The 26,660-nt window shown below is 38.7% G+C and overlaps 1 protein-coding gene across 1 annotated transcript in view; it reads right to left on the reverse strand.

The window, feature by feature from the left end:
• LOC115217410 overlaps positions 1-26,660 on the reverse strand; it is a 93,929-nt gene that overhangs the window by 21,860 nt on the left and 45,409 nt on the right. Inside the window, exons 12-19 of the mRNA XM_029787103.2 lie at positions 22,158-22,392; positions 19,648-19,933; positions 14,983-15,164; positions 13,266-13,519; positions 12,001-12,070; positions 8,958-9,119; positions 6,765-7,071; positions 2,748-2,991 (exon numbers count right to left, since the gene is read on the reverse strand). Of these exons, the coding sequence (XP_029642963.2) occupies positions 2,748-2,991; positions 6,765-7,071; positions 8,958-9,119; positions 12,001-12,070; positions 13,266-13,519; positions 14,983-15,164; positions 19,648-19,933; positions 22,158-22,392 (1,740 nt within the window). The remainder of the gene's footprint in view (positions 1-2,747; positions 2,992-6,764; positions 7,072-8,957; positions 9,120-12,000; positions 12,071-13,265; positions 13,520-14,982; positions 15,165-19,647; positions 19,934-22,157; positions 22,393-26,660) is intronic.

The raw sequence follows: 26,660 nt of genomic DNA on the forward strand, positions 1-26,660 counted from the left end.
AATATGATAATTTTATCCTCATGTGGAATTTTGCTGATATTTTCTTTCAGCACATCATAAAAGGAGAGCTTTTCATTTTCACTTGCATTCATAGTTTGTGCATAAAGGCTAACAAGTGTTACAGCCCCACTTTTTACAGTGTATGGCAGTTCCTCTAGTTTATCAACCAAGGAGGTTTTCAGAGCAAAAGCAACATTACTTTCTTTTTTGCAATTTTAGTTTTTTTCTTTCCCACTCCAATAAAATGTGTAGCCACTGGTAAAGCTACTTTGCCCAAGAAATCTAGTCTCTGACAATGCTACAATGTCCATTACATACCTTTGCCTCTCTTTAATAAGAACAGATTTTTTTTTCATTTGATTTTGAATCTAATAATGTTCTTACGTTCCAGCATCCAATATTCATGGAAACTTTTGTTTTTGTTGCCGCACGCAGTGGCAGGATAACGACCGAGCCCAAGCCGCGACACCGTGGGACACCTGCCGGGCCAGACCTGCTTACCTCTGGACCCCAAGCATATGCTCTAATATCTATACAGCCTTGGGATTTATATATATATATATATATCTTATATAAAATCCGTTCTGTCTGTGTGCCTTCTAGGATCTCGGGCATCCTCCATCCGATTGCGCTCAAATCTGATATGTAGATACCGATGGTATCAGGGAGTGTATAAGTCTTGTAAAAATTACAAAAATCGATTCCAGGTGAGAATGCGATCGATAAAGCCTTTTTTGTCCTTGGATGTGCATCCCCATATGTGTGCACGTGTGACTCCATATGTGTCCTTGTGTGAAGTAAAGTGTGTGTGTGTGTGTGTGTATGGTCATGTGTTTCAGTCTTCATTTGCGTATGTGTGCATGTTTGTTCATACAACTTATGTTCAGATCAACGTCTGTATGTTGATCTGTTTACTTTCATATCCATATGCTTACATACATGTACATATACATATATATATATATATATATATATTATATATTCATACGCCCACCCACCCACGCATACATCTTTCTACATATGTGTATGTATATATATATATATATATATATATATATATATTTAATGTAGGATAAAAAGTTTTCGAAAAAAAAAATTTATCAATGGCCAGCATGGCAGTGCCCCAGCATGGCCACAGCTCGTGAGCTGAAACTAGATAAAATTTTTTAAAATAAAATATATTAAAAAATACCTTTAAAGGTTAAATTTATAACAACTTATGCCCTCATTTATAAGTTGTTTATATATATATATATATATATATATTATATATATATATATATATATATATATATACATACATACACCTACATAACAGCCCACTAACTATTCTACTCTACCTGTGTAAACTGTGGGTATGGGGGTATTATATCTACTATGTATATTTGCTGTTTAGTATTGGGGAGGTTTCATTTATGAGGACGTACTCCCGTATTTGTCTGAGTGTTGGGTCCTTTGGGTGTTTGGATAAGATGTGGATGTCAAGTTAACCTAGCTTACCTCCATGTTGGTAGAGTATGGAGGACTGTTTTTTGTCGTCATATTGTCGCAAATGTTCATTCATTCGTTCCGCAATGCTCCGCCTATTTTTCCCAGCAACTTCTGATGTGGTTACATAGAATTGATTATGTAGTTCATTTTTGCGCTTGTTGCATAATTCTTCTTCATGTCATTTTTGTACTCCTTCCGTTGATTTTTCCATTTTTCTCTGCTCTCAATACTCCCTCGTTCCTAACTCTCACTGGCAAGGTTTCCTTACTTTGGGTTAGGTATCTCATTAAGCTCTCGATTTCGATACTCATGCAGTCTTCCACACTTATCAGATCTCTTCCTCCATTTGCTCTCTTCATGTATAAGCGATCAGTGTCTGCACGTGGATGTTCGGCTCCATGCATCGTTAGGAGCTTTCTTGACTTCCTGTCCTTCTCCTTTAGCTCATCCTCTGTCCACTTCCGGATTCCAACGCCATACCGAACTACTGCGACTCCGCGCGAATATATTTCCGAAATTATGTTTCCAGTATTCAGCTTTGAAGTCACTGTTTTTCTCACTTGCCTCTGGTATTCTGTTTTTGTGGTGGTGTTTGATTCCATCTGCCTCAAGTATTCCCAGGTATTTATAGCTGGTCTCAGGTTGAATTGCCTTCATCCTTTCACCACTTGGCAACCCTATGCCTTCTCTACTGCCAAGCTTTCATCGGCTCATCACCATCGTAGGGTGTTTGGATAAGATGCGGATGTCAAGTTAACCTAGCTTACCTCCATGTTGGTAGAGTATGGAGGACTGTTTTTTGTCGTCATATTGTCGCAAATGTTCATTCATTCGTTCCGCAATGCTCCTAGATGTCTGCCATATGTACGCCATGTTCAGGACTTTACAAGCACCTTCTATGCATCTGATGCTGTAAACTACATTTCGAGTTCTACAGTTAATGCCAGGGCTAATCCTAACTGGCATGCAGTTATCATTGGTGCATATCGTATTCTCAAAGGAGTACGTCCTACATAGTGGTGATCTGACGGAGTTCCCTAGATTTTCAACAATCTTAATGTTATATATATATATATATATATATATACAAACACTGAAGGGACGTCCGCTGGAGGGAAAGTTTTTATTATAGGCCTACTCACTCAGTGCGGATTTTGACCTTAAATACCATCAATAAAATACACTTACTGTCACATACACTTACAAACTTGATCTGCAAATGAAAATTATAAAAAGATTCAAAATATTGTACGTACAACAAAGGTCTTCCCGTATCGTTAAAGCCGGCCTCAAAGTATATTTTCGGAGCATTATTAGCATTTCTATTGACTTTCACAATATGATAAAGAGTACCGGTAAAACTACCCACTCGAAGTTCCATCGTAATGTTCTGCTCTGCTTGATCTATATTGTCCTTGGCATCTGCCATTTGTAATGTTAAAATAACATGAATTGTACTGAAATATAGCTCCTCTTGTTGCAATATTCGGCGGCTTACACCTAAGAAGGTAAAAACGAGAACCGGATAAGGAAATGTATTATTATTATTATTATTATTATTATTATTATTATTATTATTATTATTATTATTATTATTATCATTATTATTATTATTATTATTAGTGAGTGAGAGAGCAGTGCATGCCACCAAAGTGACACTGTGGTAAAATATATGAACATCAGTATACCCATCATGGTTACCCGTCTGATAAGGGTACACCAGACACATGCATCACAACCATATGTGCGCGACATGTTGATCTCATATCAAGATAAATAGCGCATGACCTTGCAGGTGAGGCCCAGTTAAAATAGCCCAATCCGCTCAAAAGGTCCCCGAATAAGGGTTCTTTAAGGATGCTGAACGAAACACCCATGTTTCCAAAGGGGAATTATTCAAACCCCAAAGAATCCCTCTCAACACATGGCTATGATGCTCCCTCACTACTCCTGCTTGTGATCAGAGATGCACATATCGTCAGCCACTAAGGGACATGCTCAACTGGTTAAGGTCAAATAACTGACAAGCAAATCTGTGGTATTGTGCAGAATATTTGCTGTAGCCCATCTTTTATACCAAGACAAAACAATGTACATGATAACACTTCCAATCAGTTAAGATCAAGAGCAATGAGAGCCACTGCCTGGTACTGCATCAGGGCTGTTATTATTATTATTATTATTATTATTATCATTATTATTATTATTATTGTTATTATTATTATTATTATTTTCACTTTATCACAGGTTTTGTTGGAGCTCCTGAAGTCTTCCATGCGTACCTGCAGCTCATGGTACCATGCTATCTGTTCTTTTCAGCTATCTAATACTTTCCTGGTTATTCTAGCCGTGCCAAGGAGGCAAAACTTTTGTAACAGATCTACTCCGATTTCCTTTATGTTCCTCTTGGTGCCTCCTGATACTGTTCCCAAATACCCAACAATTATTGGCACTATCTTAACCTTCTTTGTTTTCCATAGCAGGGCTTTTTCGTATTTCAGGGGGTTGTATCTATCTTTTCACCTTCCTTCTTGACTTCTCGCGGGTCAAAGGGGCATGCAACTGCAACTATATAGCATATGTGATGCTCCTTCTCCACCGCCACCAAGTCCGGTCTGTTATGCTCTTGTACTTGACCTGTTTGGATTGGGAACCCCCAGAGTATTTTGCTAGTCTCTGACTCCGCCACCCTCTGCAGCTTGTGCTCATACCACGTCTTGCCTCTCTCTAGCCCCCACTTTTTGCAGTTCCCAATGTGGCACTTTCGCTACCTGGTCGTGTCATTACAACTTGTAGTAGATTTAGGAAACTCCAATGCATTCGTTCGTGATATGGACAATGGTTTCTTCCACTCTATAGCAGATGCGGCACAGCGGAGACACTTGCTCATTCCTCAGGTTGACCCTCAAGTTCGTGGTCCTACACTGTCAGTATAGTGCTTTCGGTCTCTTTTACTCGGGTTCCTTTCATCAACCAATCCCGCCTATTTTTCCCAGCAACTTCTGATGTGGTTACATAGAATTGATTATGTAGTTCATTTTTGCGCTTGTTGCATAATTCTTCTTCATGTCATTTTTGTACTCCTTCCGTTGATTTTTCCATTTTTCTCTGCTCTCAATACTCCCTCGTTCCTAACTCTCACTGGCAAGGTTTCCTTACTTTGGGTTAGGTATCTCATTAAGCTCTCGATTTCGATACTCATGCAGTCTTCCACACTTATCAGATCTCTTCCTCCATTTGCTCTCTTCATGTATAAGCGATCAGTGTCTGCACGTGGATGTTCGGCTCCATGCATCGTTAGGAGCTTTCTTGACTTCCTGTCCTTCTCCTTTAGCTCATCCTCTGTCCACTTCCGGATTCCAACGCCATACCGAACTACTGCGACTCCGCGCGAATATATTTCCGAAATTATGTTTCCAGTATTCAGCTTTGAAGTCACTGTTTTTCTCACTTGCCTCTGGTATTCTGTTTTTGTGGTGGTGTTTGATTCCATCTGCCTCAAGTATTCCCAGGTATTTATAGCTGGTCTCAGGTTGAATTGCCTTCATCCTTTCACCACTTGGCAACCCTATGCCTTCTCTACTGCCAAGCTTTCATCGGCTCATCACCATCGTAGGAATTTTGAGATCCCAAACTCCATCTTAATATCATTGGAGAAAATCCGCACAGACTGGACTAGGCTGTCCAGTTCTGTCTCAGTTTTTGTGAATAGCTTCAGGTCGTCCATGAAAAGCTAATGGTTTAGTTTTCCCTTACCTCTTCCCAGATTATACCCCAACTTTGCTTTCTATAGTATTTTTACTCAAGGGGATCATTCCTAGCACGAATATCAGTGGGGACACACCCTCCCACTGAAAGATTCCTCTTTTGGCTTTCACCTCCCTCCCTAGTACCTGCTTACCTGCTGCCAATTCCTTTTCCATCATTTCATGCTGTTCCGATAAGGCTTCTCATATTCTCTGCTACTCCATTCATTTCCATTCTTCATATTATTCAGGAGTGTGTTATCATATCGTATGCTTTGGCAAAAGAATTTGATAAACTCAGAAAGTATAAAGATATTCTGATTGAAATTCTGATTGTGGCATCTCAAGATGGTTGCAATACGAATAATTGTAGGAGTTCTTGGAATGATCAAAAAAGGAACTGAAAATTTTTTGAGGATCTTTCCTGGCTTACCATCCATGCAGGAAGTGCACAAGATGGCCTTAACTAGGACATCCTACGTATTGCGAAGAGCATTGTTGCTGTGAATTTTCTTTCCTTTTCCCCATTTATTTTCTTTGTTTTCTTGTTTCCTTTTTTTCTCTTTTCCTTCTTTCTCCCCCAGCCTTTTCTATCACATGACTTTGTTTTGATGGTCTACCAGTTGATGCAGTGTTTTTCTTTGCCTTAGGTGTCGGGAAGACACTCGGCAAGAAATAGAAGCAAGATTGAAAGAAGAAAATAATAATAATAGTAGTAGTAGTAGTAGTAGTAGTAGTAGTAGTAGTAGTAACAATAATAATACTAATACTAATAATAATAATAATAATAATAATAATAATAATAGTAATAATTTTGGTACTAGTTCTAAAACAATTTTTATGAGACGGGTTAGATGATAGTATCAATACCAATACGTAACTGGTCCTTTATTTTTTTGATCTTAAAAGATAAAATAAGTTGTCCTCGGCAGGACTTAAACTTAAAACGTAAAAATATAGAACAAATACCATAATGCATTTTTGTTTCTAGATGCGAACGACCAAGCCAGTATTCTGTCCTTTTGCGATTTTTAATAATGGCTCTTAATGTTGGTGCAGGTCTGGGGGGTTTTGAGGGGAGAAAGGAAGTTGATTACATTGATCCCTGATCTTGACTGACACTTAGCTATTCGACCCCGAAAGGACGAAAGGCAAATCAACCGTGGCGGATTTTGAGCTCAGAACATAAAGACAGACAAAATGCCGTTTGATGCAATAAGCAAATGGTTCTGCAAGCTCACCACCTTTTTGCGATTTATAATAAGAGTAACAAATTCTTGCATTGAAATTATTTGAATTGATGAAAAAATTTCCATTGCAAACATTTATGGTATTGTTGTTATTTAAATGAGTTCGTGGTACGTCTTCATTCTTGTTTACCATTCACTAGCTCCACCCGTAGCTCTAACAATGTATCACTCTCCTTTTACACGCATGTGAATTTATCCACTCACCCATCCCAATTCTTTGTCTATCGTATCTCTTGCCAGCTATTGTTATTAAAATATCTGCCACACAGCCTCCTACCTGTATTAGTGACAATACCAAAATCCATTTCGCCCATATCCATTTGACTGGTACTTTTGGTTGAGGCATAATTAGCTTCAGCGAAGTCTTGGCAAGCAATATCTTCGTCTGAGCCATTGTATTTAATATCTTGTATGGTCATACGTGCAGTTTCGCTCACTGGTACAGAAACATTGAATTTAACAAGGCTTGTTGAATTAACTGGAATGGATAAGTTTATATTCAAATCAAAGACTTCTCCAATCGCAGCGCTCGTAACTGGTGTTCCAGAAAGACTTATAAAATTTGTTGTGTTGTCATTCGTCATCTACAATGTAAAACAAAATTGAACTGTTAGACATCAGACAAACATTAAAGAAATCATCGAACACACAAGTAATTGGGGGGAAATGGGGTCCCCAGAAGAGATAAACGCTGCAAGACGGTTCTCCAGCAAAGACCAGTCAAATGACTGAAGCAAGTAAAAGAGTAAAAGAGAGAGTAAAAGAGATGCATACACACACACACACACATATATATATGTGTGTGTGTGTAGAGGCGCAATGGCCCAGTCGTTAGGGCAGCAAACTCGTGGTCGGAGGATCGCGGTTTCGATTCCCAGACCGGGCGTTGCGTGTGTTTATTGAGTGAAAACACCCAAAGCTCCACGAGGCTCCGGCAGGGGGTTGGTTGCTTGTCGACACACAATCCGGTGCGAGAAGCGAACTTACTACCTCATGATTGTGAGCCCGACGCTTTAACCATTGAGCCATGCACCTTCACACACACACACACACATACACACACATATATATATATGCGTGGAGGTACCCATAAGTAACCGGAAACGTCCTCTGTGGGGCAAGCCTGTTGTAATTCAGGTTTCCGCCGCTAGAACGCACTTGATGCAACCCTCAGCTCTACCGAGTAAAGTCGCGGTGCAATGTTTCTCTCCTGATTGTCGATCTTTGAGATGGCTGAAACCAAGGAACAGCATGCTTCCGTGAAATTTTGATTTCCGCTGGGAAAACAGCGGCCGAAACAGTTGTCCAGCCTCAAACAGCTGACAAGGCCGCTGCCATGATGCCATGAGCAAAACACAAGTTTATAAGTGGTTTTCACGGTTTAGGAATGCTCATTTGTCCCTTGCGGACCAACCGCGTTCAGGGTGACCATCGACCTCTCGAACGAATAAAAACTGTGGAAAACGCATCTGAACCGTTTGAAGGATACGCTGAAGGCGATAAAAGTGAATAAAATAATACTGCAAATTTCCGATTTCTTTTGAGTACCCCCTCGTATACACACACACACACACACACACATACATGCCTATATATATATATATATATATATATATATATATATATATATATTATATATATATATATATATATATATATATATACATACATACATACATACATACATACATACTACATACATACATACATATATATATCAAGTAGGTACTCTATGCTGAATGGTGGTACAGTATGGGTAGATTTTTGAAATCCAATGAATCTTTTTACATTTACACATTTATAAAATTGTACAAATTTACTTTTTCAAGGAGATATGATAAACCTATCATAACGGGTAATACTATGTGTACCTTTTATACCGTGATGTAATCTTTGGACTAATAATGTTTGCAGCTGAAGAGTGCTTTAAGCCATCTTTTATATCAATAATACACTGATGTAATAACGGATTGTTTATAAAGCTTGAAACACGTGTACTGCAAAATCGTTTGTGCTCTGTTTTTAATTTATATTATATATATATATATTGATGGCTGCGTAACACATGAAAGTACAAGTTTATGTAAATATTGTAAAATTGTAAAAATTGCAAAATATAAAACATAAGAATCAGACTAAGTTGGAATTTCATTGATTAATATATACAAATACACAATCATACGAACTCCTGTGTGGGATAAAATAGCAGTTTTATATATATTATATATATATATATATATATATATATATATATATATATATATATATATATATATATATAACATGGATGGATAGATATCTGACATGGATGGACAGATATAAACGTTCAATTTTAGAATGCAGATACAGAAGCAAAAGCCAAATCACAGAGGTCAGTATAAGTCCTTCTATGACACAGACATTGACAACAAAGTGAATTACATAGGAAAACCAGGCAACGGTTTGTCACATATAATGGAACTATACGAACCCAATCCATGAAGTCTTCTGTAAATGCATCGACCACGGTGAGCTGCACTTGTGAGGTCTCCACCAGAGAATCGTTGATGTAAATATCAGTTATAACACTAATCACGTCGTTTAATGGGATGGCGCTGTCCTTGGGCACTTTGACGATAGCTTCTACTTGAACCTTTGGGAAACAGAGAATACACAGACATACAAACACACATATATCATATATGTATCACTCACATACACACATATATATGTATATATACATATATAAATATATATATATTTGCATATATATTTGCATATATATAGACATATATATATACATATATTTATACACATATATATATATATATATATGCATATATATATATACATATATATACATTTATATATATATATATATGCATATATATATATACATATATATACATTTATATATATACGTATATATATATACATATATATAAACATATACATATATATAACAAAGTAAAGTTGTAAGGCACCGCATGAATGAAAATATATATAGGAAAGAAGGTTTGAAAATGCAATTTTAACTTGACCGGTTTGACTTTTTTAGTAAAACACAAGCTAATGTATATACACACACAGAGACGTGCACAGAGACACACACACTCACACCATTATGACCTCTAAGACTAGTCTCAAAAACCACTGAACCATGACAGACTAACTCAGAAACAAAAAAAATCCTTTTGATTCCACATTGCTCTTTCTTCCCCAACCAACCTCACATACTATCTCTTAAAATAGCAAGCATTCCTTAGCTATACACAAGACAGAAAATGTCAGACGTACACGTCAGTTATTCCTCTAGATAAAACTTAGATATGTTTCGACCAGAGATTGGTCCAGGCCATGTCTAACTTAATAGCACCACCTGATAGGATTATTCGAATCCTGTTTAAGTCAAGTTTTGTTCAAGTAGTGAGTTCTTGTTGGGTGAGTTGTATCCAGTTTTGTTCAAGTAGTGAGTTCTTGTTGGGTGAGTTGTATCCAATTATGGGTGGCTTGTCTGGTATTCTTTGAAGGAATCTATCCAGACTCTGTTTGAAGTTGATGGGATCCTTTTCATCTTTGATCTCCCTCGGGACAATGTTAAATAGAGCAGGGCCTGTTGAGGAAAAGAAATTATGTTGCAGTGTACATGTATGTTGTGATCTTGAATTTGGCAGGGGACGTATAGCCCGTGGTCCAAGTCTCGGATGAACCTTGAAGCTAATGTTTAGGTCGTTTGGGCAAAGTTGGCGGTATATTTTCCACATCGTACAAATGATGTACCGCTCACGGCGACGCTGGAGGGAGTAAAGTTTCAAGGCTTTAAGGCGATCCCAATAGTCGAGAGCAGCCATGCCTTCAATTTGTTTAGTGAGAGCCCTCTGGGGTGACTCAATTCTGGAGATGTTTTGTCTTGTGTGAGGAGACCACAGTGGGCAGCAGTATTCAAGGTGTGGCCGTACAAAGGATGAAAAAAGTGGTATGATGACACCTTGTTCTCTGGACCGGAAAGTTCTTAAGATCCAGGAACTCATCCTACGAGCTGTATCGACCTTCTTGTTGATGTGTGCACTCCAACTGAGATCGTCATCAACAATTACACCCAGGTCTCTGATATTGTTAGAGGCTGTGAGCGGTTCCCCTGAAGGAAGAGAGTATGGTTGTTTTAGTGAGGAATTTCTTCCAAAATGCATCAACTCAAAATTTCCCTCATTCAGTTGCATTTTGTTTCTGTCTGCCCATTGACTCACAGCATATAGGTCAGACTGGAGTTGAGTTCGGTCTGCTTCTTCATTGACGATTTGCTGGAGCTTAGTGTCATCAGCGAATATTTTCACTTTGCAGTGATGTACGACACTGGAAAGGTCGTTTACATAAATTATGAAGAGTAGCGGACCCAAAACAGTTCCCTGGGGAACACTATATATATATTCTACCAAACAAACATGATTTTTATTGAACTCATAATACTTATTGTAGTTTCGTTCTGAATACTTTCTTGTGAACTGTTTTTAACATTTTCTTATTATTATCAATGAATGCATAACTGTATTTTAATACTTTGGTGACAACCAGTACTTAACACAACAAAGCTCATACAAAGCTTTACATTTTACTTTTGACAATCTTTTCTAAAAAAGTGAAACCGGTCAAGTCAATAAACATCTTTAAAATTGCATTTTCAAGCTTTCTTTCACACACGCACACACATATATATTTATACACATATATTATATATATATATATATATATATAATATATATATATATATAATATATATATAATATATGTATATATATTATATAAATATATGTATATATATATATATATATATATATATATGTATAATATATTATATATATATATATATGTATGTATATATATATATGTATATATATATATATATATATATATGTATGTATATATATATATGTGTATGCATATATATATATATATATATATATATGTATATATATATATATATATATATGTGTATGTATATATATATAATATATATATATATATGTGTGTATGTATATATATATATATATATATGTGTATGTATATATATATATATATATATAATATATATATGTGTATGTATATATATATATATATATATATATATATATATATGTGTATGTATTATATATATATATATATAATATATATATGTGGTGTATGTATATATATATATATATATATATATATATGATGGAATCACTTCGGATTTCTGATATCATTCATACATGAGAGACGACCTGACCATCCAAGCTGTGTTCTGATGAGGATGGCTTCAATGCATTTTGCTGGTACCTCAATGTTAGGAATATGGTCACAAGGTTTTATGTTGGAGATTGTACGCAAGCATCGCACATGAAAACCATCAAGCTGATTGATGTACTCGAGGTAGAGTTTAAGTTCCAATTCCATAAAGCAATGTTGTCAACGCCACCGATTTTGTTCTAAACCTAGAATAATACAAATTTGCAATTACAACCAATTTTAAATGCTATTTAGAATTATTTTGAACTCACCTTGTTACTCTCCGGATCTTCCTCATTGACTGGCCACGAACAAATATTCGCTTCGATCTTCCATTCTTCCCTGAAATTTTGAAACAATAAGAAAAAAAAAACGATATGAAAGTTATTTTCAATATGGAAGGTACTTTGGAGACTCCAATCCATGACAAAGCCGGAGAATGCAAAAGTCTATTTATAATACGAGAAAGCACGACTAGATCGTGGTATCTTCTAGTGAAGAGTGCCTTTATGTGATTTACAAAGCTTTCGAGAAACAACAGCCAAACGATTTCAACGCAGAGATACACTATGGTAGTACCAGTCATTCCCCCTGGTCCAGCCAAGGCATCTGTTTCTATTGGATTTCCAACATGCAGATATGATCTTTCAATCACAGATGTGACAGATATACATACATGTGTGTACCCAAGCACACACACAAACACACACACACATACACACATGCACATACACATATACACACATAAACACTCGTATATCCATGTTGCGCAACGTGACCAGCAATGCGTAACATGTGATAGCCTGATCGGTCAGGTAATCACCTGATCTATTTGTATAAATAGGAGGGGCACCGAAATGTTTCTGGCTTTAAGAAGATCCCGAAAGGTTGATTAAGGGCCCAAACTCCGATGTCTTTTGCAGGTCTTAGAAAAATTGAAGGACCGCCACAATAAGTGTGTGAATCTGGGATGGGGAATAGGTTGAATGAAATCATAATTAACGGATCCTCCTGTATTTTCCTTTACCCAAAGCCAGGAGCTTTTCAGCACCCCTGATATGCATATATGAGTGTAGGCGTGGTATGTGTGTGTGTGTGTGTGGTGTGTGTGTGTGTGTGTATGCGTGTGTGTGTGTGTGTGTGTGTGTGTGTGTGTGTTCAGTTTCCTTCGTTTCCAGTCTTCTGGGAAAACATGTCTGCCCATAGAGAACCATTACCTTATTCAGGAATACTCGAGGGTTGGCAACAGGAAGCATATCCTGGCTTTAGGAAATCTGATTCAATGAATTCCACCTGACGCTTGCAAGCATGGCAAAATAGATATAAAAACAATGATGATGATGATGATGGTGGTGGTAGTGGTGGTGGTGGTGGTGGTGGTGGTGGTGGTGTTATACATTCATACACACCACGCACACGAATATAATAATTATTGCTTTATTCCTTGAAGAACTAAACTCGATTTCTTACCTGAAGCCTCAATTTGAAATGGATGGGTGCGTGCGCACGGGATCCTTGTGATACGAAAAAAACTTACTTTGAAATATTTTGTCCTTTAATTAGCGTCCGGTCCAAACAAGGTATGTTGACACCAGAATGAATGATATTGTAGTCACAAATTTCAACCATTCCAATTTTGTCGACTCTCGTTTGAAATTTCATGCCTTGGAATGTCTCTGGGGAGACATAAAACTGTATGACCACTCTTTTCGCTTCCCCTTTGTTCACATCTGTACTGGTTCTATTTGCAATGGGTGCCACAAAACTCAATACATTTTGCACTACATTAGTCTGTTCAATAAATAAAGAAATCCAAATTCATACACAAAGATACAGTAATAATCTTTTCTACTAAAGGCACAAAGCCTAAAATTTGAGGGGAGGGGAATAGTCGATTACATCGTCCTCAGTTTATCACTGATACTTAATTTACCGACTCCGAAAGGATAAAAGGCAAATTCGACTTCGGCGGCATTTGAACTCAGAACGTAAAGTCGGACGAAATGCCGCTAAGCATTTTGCCCGACGTGCTAACAATACTGCCAGCTCGCAACCTTAGAGATCCAGTAATAATAAAGGGATGGAATGGGGCCAAAGTAAATGTTTAGGCTTGAATTTGGAAGAAATCACTTTTTACGCGAAAGCCATTAATACCAATAGCCTCATTCTACCTCATCATTTCTAATAGTGAATTCTTCAAATGAATAGGCTTTTTAGAGAAAGAATAATATAGTGTCTCCAGAACAATGACAGAGTAATCAAGTGAGATAAGATTTTGAGACTTTTTGCTCCTGGAGTTTTCCTTTTCAATATAACATCCATCACTCGTTTAATGTACCAGTGCAGATGCCAGCATCTTGACTATTTCACTCGATCATAAAGTTAATCCAGATTTTCTAACTAGAAAGGGTATGGCCTGGTCAGCCTGTAATGATATGCATTAGATCTGGTCATCAAATCTAAGTAGAGATTTCAAACTTAAAATCTTCAAAGCCACAGTCGAACCAATTCTACTATATGGCTCAGAAACCTGGACGTTATCAAAGAAGCTCGAGAGGTGGTTGGATGGAACTTACACTCGCCTCCTTATGAGAGCTCAAAATCTCTCGTGGAAGCGTCATCCAACCAAAGTACATATATATGGGAAATTACCACCTGTATCATCTCTTGTGAAAGGTAGAAGAGTCCAGTTTACTGGACATTGTTGTAGAGCTGAAAGCGAGGTAATCTCTACTCTTCTCCTCTGGAAGCCATCTGCTCGCGATACCAGAAGGCGCACACACTCCTACCCTGATGTAATCTCCAGGGTTACAGGCATCCAGCAACAGGACCTCCGTAATGCTATGATGGACCGTGAAGTCTGGCGTAGTATAGTAAATTCCATTGTCTCGACCACGGTCGAACAATGAGTGAAATAGCAAGATCGTAACATACTCTGGAAGCCTCCACAGAATTAGCGAAATTGATAGATTCTGTCTCAGATGAAATGTTGACAGTGCACGGAACCTTCCGCCGAAGAGTCACGCCGTTAGACTGTGCTTTTCCTGGAAGAAAGGGTGGGAGAGGTTCGATCAGTCGCTAGGATTGTATCGAAGCAGAGGAAATCAGCTTAGGGTGGTATGCAAAAGAGACCGTGGAGTTATGGAGGCCTTAGAATCCACTATCAGTTTTTACAAAAATACAAAAAGTAATTATAAAATTAATTAAATCGAGATTTTTTCATTGATTGTAAAAAGAAGATTAAAAAAACTTACATAATTGGCGCCGGTTGCATTTGCAGTTGATGTTAATGCGTATGTTTTGGTAATGGGAGGCCTAGTGCCCAGTGTGACATCTATGTTCAAATTACCTGTCGAAGCAGTTTTAAAACTGACCAACGCTTGTAGTATTACAGTGCTTTTATCAAAGTTAATGCTCTGGTGGATTCCATGGGGCCCTGAAATTTACATATATATATATATATATATACATCTATATCTATATATATATATATATATATATATATATACATGTATATATATATATATATATATATATATATATATATATATGTATATATATATACACATACATGTATATATATATATATATATATATATATATAAAAACTTGATTTCGAAACGTACGTCCGTAGATAACTTAAAATTGTATGATAGATTGCCGTCAATTCATTCTCTCTTACCTGTTTGTGTCTGCCTTCCAATTGCTGTTTTTACTGAGATCTCCCTTTTTAGTAGAAGAAATAGCTATAACTCTTTGACTGCTATTTCTAAATTCGGTATGTGGTAAGGCAATTCGTTGCTAAACCCTTTATTGCTTAGTATTACCTATATATATATATATATATATATATATATATATACATACATACATACACACATACATACATGCATACATACATACATACATACATACATACATACATACATACATACATACATACATACATACATACATACATACATACATATATAAACTGCTTCTCGAGGGGAATCTGGAGTGAAGAGAAAGAATTTAACCAAGATTCTCTGTGTCTGGAAGAAATCCGAAAAAGTTATTGCTCCGGCGTTAAATGCAAAACATACAACATTGATGGTGAAAGTCTTGCAACTGTGATCCAGAAACTCCAGAATGGAAAAAGCACCTGGAAGAGACTTGATTGTTGAACATTAGTACAAGAAGCAAACATTCTACCGAGCATATCTTATCAATCTATACCAGTAATCTCTCATTGGGAACAGTAGCATACCACACTGACTAGCTCTGGCAGATACAAAATTGATCCCCAAATGCAGAACCACCCACATGGCAAAAACTACCGGCCAACTGCACGCCAGAACTTAATGTGTAAGATATATATAGCATATTTAAACCTCTTCTTTCAGGACCATTGTGAAACCAACAACATTATCGCAACAGAACAAGCAGCTGGGAAGAAGGGAGTCTGGGGATATGCCGTGCAATTGTTAATCAACAAAACTGTGATGTCAAAGGTGCGAGAGCATAGGAGGAACCTAGTTTAAATGTGGCTGGACTACAAGAAAGCCTTTGACTCTGTTCTCCACACATGGATGCTAGAAGCCCTTCAACTTGCTAAAGTTCTAGTGAGAATAGTCAAAGTTATAACTGACTTGACTTCATCGTGGGTCACCATCGTGAATTTAAACACAAAGGGTGACTGTATTATCACTGATAGAATACAGTATCGTAAAGGCATATAATCCAAGGAGACAGCCACTTTGTGATGTTGTTTATACTTTTTGTAAACCCTTTTTTATTCGTGTTAAGGAAGTCTGATAGATATCTCACTGGTTCGCAAGGAAACCAAAATTACACAGTTTCTTTGTGGATGACTTAAGACTTTATGTAAAGAATACGCATGAGATGAAAAAGAGCCTTGACCTAGTTACAACATTCTCAAAGGATGTTGGGTTGGAGTTTGGTCAGGATAAATGTTGTTATATGACTGTGAAAATTGAGGAAAACTATAAACCAGACTAGTAACATCTCCATCAATGATTTCACTGTTTCCATTGTATTTGACGAGGAATGCTACAGGTATCTCGAGGTGGATGAAAATATATCTTACAATGGCACCTGTAACAAAAGAATATTACACTAAAGAATATTACAGCCGAATAAAGAAAATTTGGACCTCAGCACTCTCTGCATTCATTAAAACAGTGACCCACATTATGTGTGCAGTGACAGTACCCATAGCAACATTTAGGCTGCTTGATTGGACGCTTGATGAGATCCGAGCCATTGATGTGAAAATAGGGAATCTACTAACAAGCACACGTAATTTCCACATAAACAGTGACGTAGACGGCCTCTGCCTAAAACGAAAACAAAGCAGCAGAGGCATCATATCCCTTCGGCAACATCTTTTAACCAGAAAGCGTCGAAGTGCATCCCTTGACCAAGTTTGCATAGATGAGGCTGATAGCATCATAATACCTGGAAGGCAGCTCTTTGAGCAACATTCTTTCTCTGATAACCTAGAATACATGCCCAAAGATGTCGTACATCTCTACCGCAACGTATCATTAGAGGAAAGGATGAGCCTTTATGAGCAGAAGACTATGCATGGGTATGTTAGTAGAAAGCTGCGTGATGATAGTAACATCGGTCATCAAAGCAGTCTATCATGGACCAATAACCGGATTACTACCTCCCATTTTGAAGGGTATGCGTTTGCAATCCAGGAACAGGAAACATCAACCAAATACCTGATGTACAAAAGGGATAGAGATGCAGGAAAAGCAGTAAAATGTGACAACCGATACAGACTTTGAGAAGGTAACACCGAAGATATCACTCACATCATAAGCAGTTGTCCGAAAATGACATTAGGGTACTATCTACCGATGATACATGATGTTGAAGCTAGGACACTGTATAACGAGATCCGTCGAAAGGATAATTCCGAGGACAAAGAAATAAGAACCCACAATATGGTAGAAGCCATAGTCACTCACGATAAAAAGGAATACTGATGGAATGTCCCAGTGAAAACCCCAATAAAACCTCAAAACACAACAGACCTGACACAATGATTTGGGTTAGAGAAGAGAAACTGTTTACAGTTGTGGAAATTAGCTGCCCATCGGATGTTAAAATAAAGCTGAAGATCAGTGAAAAAGAGAACACCAACGCTGAACTATTGAGAAATCTGCAGTTACTCTATCCAGATTACAAGTTCAGGTTTATATCTATAATTATTGGGGCTTTGGATTATGTAACACACTGCCTAAATGCCAATCTTGAGAAATTAGACTTCTCAAAACCAGAAACGAGAATGCTGATTCGAAGACTACAGATCCAATCCATCAGTGGAACTGTAAAAATCTGTAAAACTTTCCAGAAATTTATTATTTAAATATATATGAGCATGTCTAGATATGCAGTTATATGTATGAGAATGCATACATAAAACATACAAATCTGCACATACATGCATACATTCATACATACATACATACATAGATACATACATACATACATACAGACAGACAGACAGACAGACAGACAGACAAACAGACAGACGGACATAGGCATGAGAATACATACATAAAACATACAAATCTCATTTTCCCTCACAAAGTGAAGACTGAGTTGAAGCTCTAGAAAATGGCATTTGTATAAGATTTCATGACGTAGGATCGAAACTGGATCTCATTATTGTGAAGCGAAGTTTTTAAGTATTCAGTCCATGCCATATCTTTTTGTGAACGTGTGTCTGTATATATACATATATTATGTCAGGTCACCTGTAAGGCTCTCATAAGTGTTACTGGTAACATGGAACCCTGTACAACTTGTTGCATGGTCGGGCCATCGGCGACTAAACCTTTACACCCCACCAGACTAGCCTGGTGAGGAGGGTTACTAGAAACCCAACAGGACTAAAAAAAAAAAGTTAAAAAGACCGATGAACGCAGTGCCAGTTCAACGACTATCTATCAAGATCACGAGCAAGCAGAAATTCCGGGATGGTGTCTGGCAAGCTGGAAGACCTCTAGGAGTGAGGCAACCCTTAGATCTTATTGAAGCATGTCACTTGGAGAAGGCTTCTCTGATAGAAAACCAGATATGCAGGGAATGGCACAGGACATTTTGGGGGTCTTCTGCTTATGCTTGATATCATGGTGCTCCCGCATCCCTGAGCCTGTAACTCATATTGGTACCAGCCATCTTGTCTTTGGATAATGTCAGCAGAGTGGAGATGGTCTGTGAGGTGTCGTGCAAGTCTTATTGGACCTAAAACTCTGCACAGGCACTGCTGACTAATCTAGAGGGATGGTGCAATGCCTAGGGACATACATACATATATACATACCCACGCGCAAACATACACACATATATATATGTGTGTGCATTCATATATATGTATATATATATATATATATATATATATATATATATATTATATATATATATATACAGAGAGAGAGAGAGAGCGAGAGATACTGTCGAGAGATAATTATGTACGTACACTTGTAAATATATGTATATAAATAGATATAAGTATATTGGTGCATACATACATACATACATGCTTACATACGTACGTACATACATAGAAACACGACATGCATTCATACACATACATACATACTACATACATGCATGCATACACACATACATATATACATACATGCATACTACATACATACATGCAAACACACATACATACATACACACATACATACAAACATATACATACATACACACATACATACATACATACATACATACATTCATACATACATACATACATACATACATACATACATACATACATACATACATACATACATACATACATACATACATACATACATACATACATACATACATGAAAAAGAGAGAGCGATGTTCAATAAGTTCGATAGTAAGAAACACAATAAATCTACCGAGATTCGTAATGGGTCCAAAATCTACTTCAATAGATTTCCTGAGAAGGGAATTCGTCTCCAGAACTTCTGTGGTTATATTCTTCACGCATCCGATATTCGATCCTTTGGCTACTAGTCGTACTGAGCAGATAGAAAGGTCAGGTGAATCGCTTGAGACCTTCACCACTACTTTGGCCGCAGACAAAGGCGGAATCTTGATGCTGATGTTATAGCCTTGTATGTAAGAGATTGGTAAAGTGGTCATCGTTTTCACTTCACTGAAGTCGACACGTTGCGGTCCGTTCTAGGGATTAAAGGAGCACAAAATGAAACATATAGTGACTCATACAAGACGAGGAGACGGTACATTCATTAGGTGTATATGATCGTCTGTACGTGGAGTGGTGTGTGTGCATTTATGCAGGCAGTGTGGATGCATATTATGTTCACATTATTTGAATGCGTGTGTGTTTGAAGCCATGTTACAAAGTGTGTGTGTGCGTGTACGTTTGATGTATGTACATGTAAGAATTGTTACATGCAGCGATGTTGGCGTTATTTTTTTGCAATCTCCATGTCAACTGACGTCTGTTTTTTACGCGTGTATATAATTCAAATATACATGTATATTGTCTTTCTCAATGTGTGCGTGCGTGTGCGCCATCAGTTTGTGTTTCGTGTGTACAAATTAAACTGAGTTGCATTTTGTGTGGCCGCCTATGTGTGCATGTTTGTATGTGCAATAGAAAATGCTTCATAAGTGTGCGTTGCTGAAGCATGGAACAAACTGCCGGCATCAGTTGTTAGTTGTCGGAGCACTGCATCCTTCAAAACTTCCATGCTTCCTGAGATTCGCCAACACTACACCTGATCCTCTCCATACACATGCAAGCATGTATCTGACTCATACACTGTTCACTTTCCAGACATTTGTACATTACTGCATATACTTTATATGCACTTTTGACAAGTTGTGGTGCACCTGTGCACTGTATACAATAATTTCATTATTATTATTTTAATGTGTGAATGTGTGTGTGCTTGCATAAATGGTGCGTCGATGACTATGTGTGTATATAGGTGAGGTCGTCTATGTGTCTGCGTGAGTAGACGTCATGTGTAATGGTTAACCGAGTGACTGCGAATGTGTGTGCGAGTATATCTATGTGCTGTGAGTGGTTTGTATAGAGGAGGTGCTTGTGTCAGTGAGGTGTTTGTTATTGTTGTTGTATTTGCAAGTAGTGGGACTAAGAGCTAAAATTGAGTGTACATGTGTTTAATGCTTTTCTTTCGGTGTACATATATGAAGACGCCCCGTGATGAGATATGTTTGTCGATCTCTAGATTCTGTTGCATCGATGAAAGTTAAATTTGACCTCGACAGAATTTGGAAACATAATGTAATGAGCCGGAAGAAATGCCGGAAAAGCATTTTTTCGATGCTTTAAGGATTCTTATTTCTTTACTACCCACAAGAGGCTAAACACGGAGAGGTCAAACAAGGACAGACAAACGGGTTAAGTCGATTATATTGACCCCAGTGCGTAACTGGTACTTATTTAATCGACCCCGAAAGGATGAAAGGCAAAGTCGACCTCGGCGGAATTTGAACTGAGAACGTAACGACAGACGAAATACTGCTAAGCATGTCGCCCGGCCTACTAACGATTCTGCCAGCTCGCCGCCTTCGGAGAAGTAGAATTAATAATAAATATAGGATTAAAACTATCTAAGCATTTGAGCGCAAACCAATGGCACCCACGAAACTATCTTAAGCCTTTGCCTGCTCCAAGCATTTTCATAAATTTGTCCTAAGCATCCATGTTTGTTTTCAGACTTTTATTTAGCCCTTGCTTTATAATTTGTTTGTATGATGCTCTCGGGTAAGTCCAAAATTACTCTGGTGTCTGAAAACGATTGGGAATATGTATTTTATATGGACGCCAGCGAAATATGTCCTGAGTATCATAAGTGATACAGAGGAAACGCAAAGGTTAACTTGAGAAAAAATGTGTGTGATAATCTATTCGCGGTAAAATATCTGGGTGAAACGCCATGTCCTATTGTGTTCATAGATATAGCATTACATCGTTGATCTCAACAAAGTGAAGACTTTTACTGTGAAATCATTTAAATTTCGTTTTTGGATTTGGTTTGCAAGATTCTTTATATGAGTTCGTGTGTTGAAGCATATTCTATAGTGTCTGGGGAGAGTCATTTTCTTTTTGAGCCTTATTATGTAACACACTCACTGGTAAAATTTCCACGTTTTTCTTATTTTTATTTTCCTAAAATTTTCGTTGCGTCTTGCAACCTTTAGGACAATAAAAATAAGAAAAACGTGGAAATTTTACCGGTGAGTGTGTTATATAGTAAGGCACAAAAATAAAATGACTCTCCCCAGACACATTTAAATTTCCTTCTGCCGTTACTTTCTTGTTCACATAAACGAACGAAAACCAGAAGAATTTAAACCAATGAAAAAATAAGAAAGAAAAGTGGAAGTTAAGATGGGAATGTGTATTTACAGGCATGACATCTGCGATACCAGTTTTCTCCTGAATGGCAACTTGGCCGACCCACAATTTTTTATTCAATGTCAAACCTGCCGTAATCCATGTTTTGTTACCGGGAATTGCAGCATCGAGTCTGTAGGTTAGATCTATAGTTATAGTGTTGTCATATGGTTCCGTGAATAGATCTGTCAAGCATATATCTTCAAAGGGTACTTTCACTTTGTAATCAAAGTCATCTGATTCCGGCCTGTGTGAATAGAAAACATCATACATAAATGATTGCATGGTATAAGCTATGTGTGTATGCATGTATGCATATATATATATATATATATATATATATATATATATATATATATATATATATATATATATATATAGAGAGAGAGAGAGAGAGAGAGAGAGAGAGAGATAGATAGATAGATAGATAGATAGATAGATAGATAGATAGATAGATAGATAGATAGATAGATAGATTACTTTCTTTATTGCCCACATCGGGCTGAACACAGAGGGGATAAATACAAATGTAGAGCTTTTCTTTTCGAAAATGAAAGAAAAGGGGAAAATAAGAAAAAATAATGCAAAAAGATTAGGTTTATCCGTGGAAAGAAAAGCCTACGGAAAAGAACACGGCAACCTCAGACAGGGAGGGAATAAGCACATGAGAGCAAAGTTCTCTCTCTCTCTTTTGCTATCTCTCTCTCATTTTACGATTTACAGGATCATGCTCAAAGCGGTTTTGTCACTCGCACGCACCATCTTTGCTACATTCACCCACTTTTTTCTGAAACTTTCACGAGACAAAACCTGCCTCTCCATTCTCACCTTCCTTTCCAAGTGGTACTTGAAAAAGTTGACGAGCGACTGGCCAGAGAGGCAAGTGTTTGTTTCTAATCCTTTCGCTGGAGTCTACCACATACATTCTTTCACCATGGCCACCAGTACGATTAAGCGTGCCCTGATTTCCCGGTTGAGGGAAGGTGGCTGAGCAATTCTAAGGATAGACTCAGCCGACAGGCGGACTCGTCCCACGTGTGACAGGAGCCGTTCGGCATAAGCCCACAGGTCCGAGATACCTGGACACTGCACGAGTGCGTGCAGAACGGTTTCGTCTCTCTGACTGTATCTCGGGCAAGTCGGTCTGGTGTGTTTCGAACCGTGTCTGTACAGCTTATCCCGAACAGGTAATGCTTCGTGATAACACTGCCAGGCCAGGGATCTTTGGTGATTCTCCATAGGAACCGGGCCCGAAATTTGTCCTGAACAGGCGGGTCAGGTGTTCCGCGTCGACGGCCTGATTCTGCCCGAGAACCTCCCCTCCCTCACTAATCTTCTATAGAATGTCTTTGTTTTAATGAAGTCGCACAAGTTTGGTCCCTAGACGACAGAGTTGCTTGAGAGCAAACGCGACACTCGCGGTGCCATTCGCCCTTCCTCGGCCTATTTTTGATCCACGACTGCAGTTCGGTCATGGAGACGAGCTGCGGGAAAGCGTGCCTCACAAACGGTGACCACACTTGTTCACCGTCGTCTACATAGAGCTGGAGATGTCGCAGTCTCAGCGCGTGTGTGCGTATCATCAACCACGGCATACCCAGCCCTCCTTTTAATGGGTGTTGACAGCAAATGGATCGCCTGAACATCGGTACGCATCCTTTCTAGAAGAAACGGAAGAGAGTGCGTTCTAGTTTGGTGATGGTAGGGTCGGGACAAGGTACGACGGTCAGGCAGTAGTAGATGATGGACGCGATGTACGTGTTCGCCACCTCCACCCGACCTTTTAGGGACAGTTTCCTCTCGGCCCATTGCCGGGCGAGAGTGACCACCCTACTCGTTATCTCGTTCCAGGTCTTCTCCATTTGGAGGTACGGACCGAACCAGACCTCGAGCAACTCGACTGGACCGTCTGTTCAGCGTCCCACGACGGAGGCACTGGTGGACGGCATGGGCTTGCTTCTCTAGGTGCCGAGCCGCAAGCCCACTGACTTTTCCCGGGTGATTTTCGCTCCTATCACCGCTTCGTAGTCTTTCAGTGTCTCGCCGACCAGCTCGATATGCTCGTGGATTGACACTATGACTGTGACGTCGTCCGCGTATGCAGACACGCTCGTCCCGCATCCCAGCTCTCGCGGGATGCCCCTCAGAGTCGCCAGCTTACACAGTAGTGGCTCGAGAGTCAATACTATAGAAGCGACGAGAGGGGGCATCCCTGACGGACCAGCCGCTCTCAGGACTGCCTCCAAGTATCGATGGTCTACCCTATCGAATGTTTTCGATTGATCCAAGTTGATCAGGGTCCCACCCATGCCAGGTTCCTTAACTACTCTGTCTATGATGTAGCGCATCAGATGGAGGTTGTCATGGGTGCTCCGGCCCGGCACGGCGCACGTTTGCGCCTTGTCAACCAGCTTGTCGATGACAAGCGCCAACCTCTTGGCTAACACCTTGGTCAAAATTTTCAGGTCTGCATTGAGCAGAGTGATGGGCCTAAAGTTATCTATAATGTCCCCCTTGTTTGGATCTTTCTTCAGCAGCGTTACGGCTCCTCGACTCTCAAAACCGGGCATGCACCCGTTTTGCTGCAAGTTGCAGTATACCGCTGGCAAGACGTCTCCAAACAAGTCTGGCATACAATTATAAAACTCGTAGGGCAGACCATCCAAACCCGGCGATTTGTCTCTCAAGCATTCTGCCATTGCGTCCCTCACATCCGCCGCCGTGATGGCACCTTCGCAGCACTCCGCCTCTTTTGTCGAGATTCGTGGCAGGCTGTGCAGATAGTCACTGAAGTTCAAACTGCGTTCTCGCTCGCCACTCCTCCCGAACAGTCGGGCAAAATGCTGCTGAAACGCCTCGCACATCTTGCTGGGCTCGAGCAACTTGCGTCCCTGTTCATCTACCAGAGACCGAATGGTGGCTTTGTTACCCCGTTGCGCCTCCGCCACCCGGGCCTCTCTCGCGGCTCCAACACCTTCCATCCTTAGAGCACGCATCCTAGCCCTGACAGCAAACCCTTCGTGTTTGACGTTGAAGTGTTGGTCGAGGGCCAGCCTCGCCGCCAAAACGTCGGATGTGATGCCGCTTCTTATTGCCTCTTCTAACTTCTTAACTAGCTCACCCTCTACTCTGTTTCTATCTATGGCTAGTGCCTTGCTATACCTAATGGCTTCTGCTTTTACTGCTCTCTTGAGGGCAAACCACCATTTGTTGTTGATGACGGCTCCCGTCAAAGCCCTCTTTACTAGTGTGCTAATTCGGTTTCTGAAAACCTGTCTCGACGGGAAAGACGCGTTCAGTTTCCAGTAACCAGGACCCTGCCTATGTGCCTTATCTAAGTCTAGCGTACACGTCATAAGTTTGTGATCTATGTAGCTGACTATGTGGAATTGTGGACATCCTAAGCTATCCCTATCTGCTGTCCTGCATAGTATCCTATCTAGATACGATCTCGACGACCCAATGCGGTTGCTCCATGTCCACGTTGGCAGATAGATAGATAGATAGATAGATAGATATAGATAGATAGATAGATAGATAGATAGATAGATAGATAGATAGATAGATAGATAGATAGATAGATAAAAGGAAAGGGACAGCAAAAACCAGGACAGGACGAGTATCTCAAGTCATTTAGAATAATTTAATTAGAGTAAGGTGAATTTGAAGTAATTAATTAATTAATCATTGGATGTCTTATAGCTGTGTCTGAGATATCCCAAGTATAGGTTATACCGTCATCAGAGATACGGTGTGTATGGATGTTCTACACGAGGAATTCAAAGTTTATGAAGGAATAAAATAGTTGTTAGAAGAATAAATAGTAAAACAATATGTATACACAGACATATATATATATATATACACACACACACACATATACATACAAACATTCACGTGTATAACGCCCCAGCCCTAAATATGGCGAGAGAGGAAACAAAATGGCAAGAAGCATAAATTTCACAGCAATACACATGATTGTTGCTGATGTTGCGTTAAGTTACCTAATTAATTAAATTGATTTAGATAATAATTTAAAAGTAATCTTTACCCAAATTATCAGGAGTATTACGTTGATCTGAAACCGTTACTGGTTTAAATGTAAAAACGGCAGAAAAAAAACGAGTAGCTAAGGAACAGATAGCGGTAATAAGTAGAGGATATACATACATATATATATATATATATATACAACAATTGAGGGCAAAATTAATTAATTATTAATCAATTTCACCAAGTGTTCAGTATGCAAAGGGACCATTCAAGGCGAATTCAAATTATTACATTATATAAAAGGGCTTAGTAAAATAAATTACTTTGCCGCATACTGGACTCATTAGAAATAGCAGCTAAAAAACTTTTTTAAAACTATTTCTAATACTTAAAGAAAATCTCTCTCATATATAGTGTTTGCTTAATTCAACTCACAAAAGTTTGGGGGTAAGGACATCGAAAAATCAAATGCTAAGGTTATTTGAGAACGTACGTTTCAAGATTAGTCAAAACAACACTTCT

Source organism: Octopus sinensis, linkage group LG11 (assembly GCF_006345805.1).
Source record: "Octopus sinensis linkage group LG11, ASM634580v1, whole genome shotgun sequence".
NCBI classification, from domain to species: Eukaryota; Metazoa; Mollusca; class Cephalopoda; order Octopoda; family Octopodidae; genus Octopus; species Octopus sinensis.